The 6,197-nt window shown below is 46.4% G+C and overlaps 1 protein-coding gene across 1 annotated transcript; it reads left to right on the plus strand.

Annotated features, from left to right (window-relative positions):
* The first annotated feature begins 494 nt into the window (after positions 1-494).
* LOC147897372 (pentatricopeptide repeat-containing protein At2g39620-like) lies at positions 495-5,141 on the plus strand. Its single transcript, XM_087380421.1, has 3 exons — positions 495-747; positions 837-922; positions 1,015-5,141. Exons 1-3 carry the CDS (start codon positions 549-551, stop codon positions 4,675-4,677), a joined length of 3,948 nt encoding a protein of 1,315 aa, XP_087236547.1. The 5' UTR covers positions 495-548; the 3' UTR covers positions 4,678-5,141.
* The last annotated feature ends 1,056 nt before the right edge of the window (positions 5,142-6,197 follow it).

Raw genomic sequence — 6,197 nt, forward strand, 5'->3', positions numbered from 1 at the left:
AGGTGATTTGTCTTTTCACAGTGATTGCAAGGGGTATACTTGCCCTTCTGGAATTTTACAGCATAAACAGTGTCATTGCCTGTCCTAGTGTCATTGCCTTTCCTGAGCTCCATATGCCTTTCTTCTTCTTGGAGAGTAGAGATAATACCTTCAAGATTAGGATTAGGAAGATTTTTCAAAGTGGTAACTATGTGATCAAGGGGGATCAAATGGCTCTGATACCATGTTGGAACACTAAAAGGAAAGAGTAGAGTGGACACAAACTCAGAATACTTGCTTATGGAAGTTGAGAAAAATGTTTTTTGTGAACACTCCCACACACTTGGTGCACCGTGCGCGGGGGCGGGCCATGTGTAACCGTCCGAGTTTCTCTCGAATGGTGCAACCTCCCCCCACGAAGTTTTGAAATCCTAGTGGAATTCTAATACAAAAATTTGATGTTTCCTTATCCTTCAGAAATCCATTGGGGAAGCTACTTTTCCGTGCTCTCTACTTTCTGCCCATCTTCACTCTCTGAGCTTCAGAGCCTTGGTTGAGTTCGTCCCGAGATGATGATCAATATTTGTACAGGAGGAGCCAGAGATACCTCCCATACTCCTGATGCAATCGCAACGAAACCATGCAGCCATACCGTCGCTCAGACGCATGGCTTGGAGTTTTTTCGTACCGCACACTGGTTGGCAGCTCATCTTCTCAGGGCTTCCGCCAATGACAATGGAGCTGTTGTCGAGGAATGTTCGCCTTCAGGTACTGCTATACTCTTTTGTAATTTTGTAAACTTGACCCATCCCTTATTTTTACGGATTGGATAACCCACTTGCTTTCTTTGGGGTCAGGCTTCGCAGATAGGTCCGGGACCGAACGCTTATGGAAAGAGTACTTCACGGATCCTTCCCAGTGGTGCGACAACAGAGAGGGCAAAGTAAGCGCGCGACGAGTCTGAACTGAATAATTTGCACAGGTAAATCTGTAGATTAGCTAGTCTGACGAGTCTCTTGTAAATTTTAACAACAGAAAAACCCAACATCTCCAGATTTCAAGCATAAGATTACCAAGGAGTCGCTATGGATAGACGGCTGTTACAATCCAGGTTGGGTTAAAGACATGCTTGAGGAAAAGCCTTATCAGGCCCAAGACTTTGGCTCGATGGAGGAGTGTGGCAAGGATGGCGTAAAGGTCAATGCACCTAAAGTACGAGAACTGCACGAGAAGAGTGACTGGGAAACGCTCAGCTTAGAGGAGGCACTCACGTCTATGGAACGGATGCCCCAGCCGCCGTCAGTTCAGAACCTTACATGTATCTTGCTGAAGTGCAGCACAAAGAAAAATCTAGCGTATACCAACCGCTTGTACGCCTATCTGTGCAAAAATGGGCTGGAAGATCAAAGTTTGCTTGGGAACTACCTTGTCCCAATGTTGGTGCAAGTTGGAAGCATGAGCGACGCCCAGCAGGTTTTTAACAAGTTGGTTGATCGGAATGAGTATTCTTGGAAATCTCTCATAAAAGGTTATACTGAGTCTGGGGATCCCAAGCATGCCCTCAACCTCTACCAGAAAATGCAAGAGGATATCGTATACCCTAGCAAGTATACATTTGTTGCTGTATTGAAGGCTTGTGCTAAGCTAAAAGACGGAGAAACAGGCCGAGAAATACATGCCCATATAGCCAGAAAGGGGCTAGAAAAAGATCTTGTTGTTGGCAACACCTTGGTGCATATGTATGCCAAATGTGGCTTGCTTGCAGAAGCACGGGAAGCATTTGACAAGCTGCCACTTCGAGACCAGGTCTCGTGGAATGTGCTGATCTCAGGATACGCCCAGCATGGGCTTGGTGAGGAAGCCCTCAATTGTCTCGAACAGATGCATGTGGAGGGTCTCTCGTCAAATGCAGTCACATTCCTTTGCAGCTTGAAAGCTTGTGGCAGTATACAAGCCAGGGACAAGGGCCGAGAAATGCACTCCGAGATAGTCAGAAAGGGGCTGGAAAGAGATCTTGCTGTTGGCAGCACCTTGCTTGATATGTATGCGAAATGTGGCTCCCTTGTGGAGGCACAGGAAGTGTTTGACAAGCTGCCAGTTTGGAATGAGGTCTCGTGGACTGCATTGATTGCAGGATATACCCAACATGGGCTTGGTTTGGAAGCACTCAACTGTCTCAAACGGATGCAATTGGAGGGTCTCTCTCCAAACGCTGTCACAATTGTTTGCAGCTTGAAAGCTTGTGGCAGCATAGGAGCGATAGGCAAGGGCCAAGAAATACACACTGAGATAGCCAGAAAGGGGCTGGAGAAAGATCTTGTTGTCTGCAGCACCCTAGTGGATATGTATGCCAAATGTGGCTCGCTTGCAAAAGCACAGGAAATATTTGACACGCTGCCTGTTCGAAACGTAGTGTCATGGACTGCACTTATGGCAGGATATGCCCAGCATGGGCTCAGTGAGGAAGCGCTCAACTGTCTTGAACAGATGCAAGTGGAGGGTCTCTGTCCAAATTCTGTCACATTTGTTTGCAGCTTGAAAGCATGTGGAAGCATTGGAGCTATAAACAAAGGTCGAGAAATACACACCGAGATAGCCAGAAAGGGGCTGGAAAGAGATCTTGTTGTTGGCAATGCCTTGGTGGATATGTATGCCAAATGTGGCTCTCTTGTAGAAGCATGGGACGTGTTTGATAAGCTGCCAGTTCGAAGAGAGGTCTCGTGGACTGCACTGATCGCAGGGTATGCTGAGCAGGGGCTTGGTGAGGAAGCTTTAAACTGTGTCGAACTGATGCAAATGGAGGGTCTCTCTCTAGATACTGTCACATTTATTTGCATCTTGAAGGCTTGTGGCAGCATAGGAGCAATAGGCAAGGGCAGAGAAATACACACAGAGATAGCCAGAAAGGGGCTTGAACGAGATTTTGTTGTTGGCAGAACGTTGGTGGATATGTATGCCAAATGTGGTTTACTTGCGGAAGCATGGGAAGGGTTTGACAAGCTGCCAGTTTGCGATGAGGTCTCCTGGACTGTACTGATTGCAGGATATGCTGAGCATGGGCTTGGTGAGGAAGCACTCAACTGTCTTGAACAGATGCAACTGGAGGGTTTCAGTCCAGATGCTGTCACATTTGTTTGCAGCTTGAAAGCTTGTGGCAGCATAGGAGCGATCGACAAGGGCCGAGAAATACACTCTGAGATAGCCAGAAAGGGGGTGGAAAAAGATCTTGTTGTTGGCAACACCCTTGTGGACTTTTATGCCAAATGTGGTTTGCTTGGGGAAGCACGGGAAACACTTGACAAGCTGCCTCTTCAAGATGAGGTCTCGTGGAATGCACTGATCGTAGGGTATGCAGAGCTTGGCCTTGGTGAGGAAGTGATAAACTGTGTCGAGCAGATGCAACTGGAGGGGCTCCTTCCAGATGCTGTCACATTTGTTTGCATCTTGAAAGCTTGTGGCAGCCTAGCAGCGATAGATAAGGGCCGAGAAATGCATGATGAGATAGCCAGAAAGGGGCTGGAAAGAGATCTTGTTGTTGGCAACACCTTGGTGGACATGTATGCCAAATGTGGCTCGCTTGGAGAAGCAGGGGAAGCATTTGACAAGGTGCCAGTTCGAAATGAGGTCACGTGGACTGCACTGATTGCAGGATATGCTGAGCATGGACTTGGTGAAGAAGCGCTCAAGTGTCTTGAACAGATGCAACTGGAGGGTCTCTCCCCAAATGCTATCACATTTGTTTACAGCCTGAAAGCTTGTGGCAGCATAGGCGCGATAGACAAGGGCCGAGAAATGCACACTGAGATAGCCAGAAAGGGGCTGGAAAGAGATCTTGTTGTTGGCAACACTTTGGTAGATATGTATGCCAAATGTGGATCACTAGCAGAACAACTGGAAGCATTTGACATGCTGCCAGCTCGAGACGTGGTCTCGTGGAATGCACTGATTGCAGGATATGCCCAGCGTGGTCTTGGTGAAGAAGTGCTCAACTATTTTGAACAGATGCAACTGGAGGGTCTCTCTCCAGATGCTGTCACATTTGTTTGCAGCTTGAAAGCTTGTGGCAGCGTAGGAACAATAGACAAGGGCCGAGAAATGCACGCTGAGATAGTCAGAAAGGGACTGGAAAGAGATCTTGTTGTTGGCAACACCTTGGTGGATATGTATGCCAAATGTGGCCCACTTGTAGAAGCATGGGGAGCATTCGACAAACTGCCAGTTCGAGATGAGTTCTCGTGGAATGCATTGATCGCAGGATATGCCCAGCATGGAGAAAGTGAAATGGTTTTTTATATGGTTGACAGAATGAGAGAGGAAAGGATAAAGCCAAATGGGGTCACATTTTCTATTGTTCTTAGTGTATGCAGTCATGTGGGTCTAGTGGATAAGGGCCAAAATTACTTTGAGGCCATGAGCAGAGACTATGGCATCGCTCCAACTATTCAGCACCACATTGGCATGGTTGATCTCTTGGGCCGTGCAGGCCAATTAGAGGAGGCTATAGCGATGGTGAAAAGGATGCCTTTCCGTCCTGCTCTTGTGGCGTGGCATGCAGTGTTGGGTGCTTGTCAAAAGTGGGGCAAAGTGGAGCTTGCAAGATTGGCCTTTAAACATGCAGTACAATTGGATGAAAAGGATGCTGCGTCATATGTCTTGATGTCCAACGTTTCTGTAGATGCTTATTTGCAAGATGATTGAGGCAATGAATGCGAAAAAACAAGGATTAAATGAGCCAAATACAAAGTGGTTGGATTGCCGGTAGAGGGATTATGCATTCATTTTTGGTAGGGGTTACAAGTCACTACCAAAGAAAAATTATATATGCAAAGATAGAAGATCTTTGCCTCAAAATAAGGGAAGAGGAATATGGCCCAGATTTGTATGGGGTGTCGCAAGACATTCATTATTGCAAAGCAATGGAGAGAGAGGGAGATGAGCAAACTACACCACGAGTTCCTGTACAACATGTACACTATGCTCTACTATCCTCCATTTAGTGGAGTGCGCCCAAATTGGGTGTATACAAGGATAAGGGAATAAGGTCCCATATATTCCATATGCACACTGAGGGTGCAATTTTTCAACACCCCTCTTAAATTGCACTTACAGATGAGGATGGAGTGCAAAATAAAAATTGCTAGGAAAACTAAAAAATTCCTGTAACTGACGAAAATTGTACAAGCATGTAAAATGTAAGTTCCAAATCATCATTCAGCTGTGCGAACAAAACTAAAAAAAGGTGAAAGGGAAGATGGAACTAAAGTCTTGAATCCAATCAATAACTTTCTTTTTTCTACTGAAAAGAACCCTTTATTACATGAGAATGTGTTGGCCCTGAACCTATAGGATGTGGCAGTTGGGTTGATGGAGAAGGCATGTCTCCTCGGCCATGTAACCATGTCCAAATCGAATTTTCGCTCATCCTTTGTGTGCTGGCCACAATTTGGAGGGCTCTCAAGTAAATCTTATGCTCTGCCGGATAGTCCCAAAGACAATGCGGGATCGTCTTCAGCACTCTATTTGCACAAGGAAGGCATATACCATCTATTCGCATCTGCTCCACCATGGGCCAATTGGCAGGCCTCCGTGTACCACCATCCAAAGGAAATATGATACTTTTGGGGCTTGAGGTTGGTCCACACGCATGACCAAAACCAATAAATCACCTCCAAGGGAATCTACTGCTCTAACCAATGGGAGGGGGACCAGGCTGATGCCTCCAGTTGCAATTGTTGCCCAATCTGAGTTAAGATAAAAGCGCATCCTCTACTCTATCAGAGTGCCAAAACCACTCCCTCGGATAAATTTCTTTGAGAGGCCGACCGTCCCATAATCAAAGGCACCATCTCGACCCCTCTGATCCAGCTGAAATCGAAACGGGGTCATGTCAACATTGCACATTGTGGAAGCATAAAAGAGAGAGAGAGAGAGAGCCAAAAACCTTCGTTTATAGCATTGAAAATAGTGCCAACCAGAGGGGTCTATGAGGATGAAATGGAACAATCCACATGTGGTAAGGAGGTCCTATTTATAGTGTGAGGGTAGGAGTTGTAGACAATCAACCTAGTCGGTGGTGGGTTTGCTCGACTTGAACCAGGTTAGGTTGGCTTACATGAACTTGGTCAACATAATGCAGGCTTGGTTAGCTTCAACCAGTTGGCACAAGAACAACTTGAACAGTTTCAAAATCAGCCCTCTTACCCTTGGCTAAATGCCCT

This window comes from Dipteris shenzhenensis, chromosome 10 (assembly GCF_047967505.1).
Source record: "Dipteris shenzhenensis isolate YYH24624 ecotype China chromosome 10, Dip_SZ_1.0, whole genome shotgun sequence".
Taxonomy (NCBI): Eukaryota; Viridiplantae; Streptophyta; class Polypodiopsida; order Gleicheniales; family Dipteridaceae; genus Dipteris; species Dipteris shenzhenensis.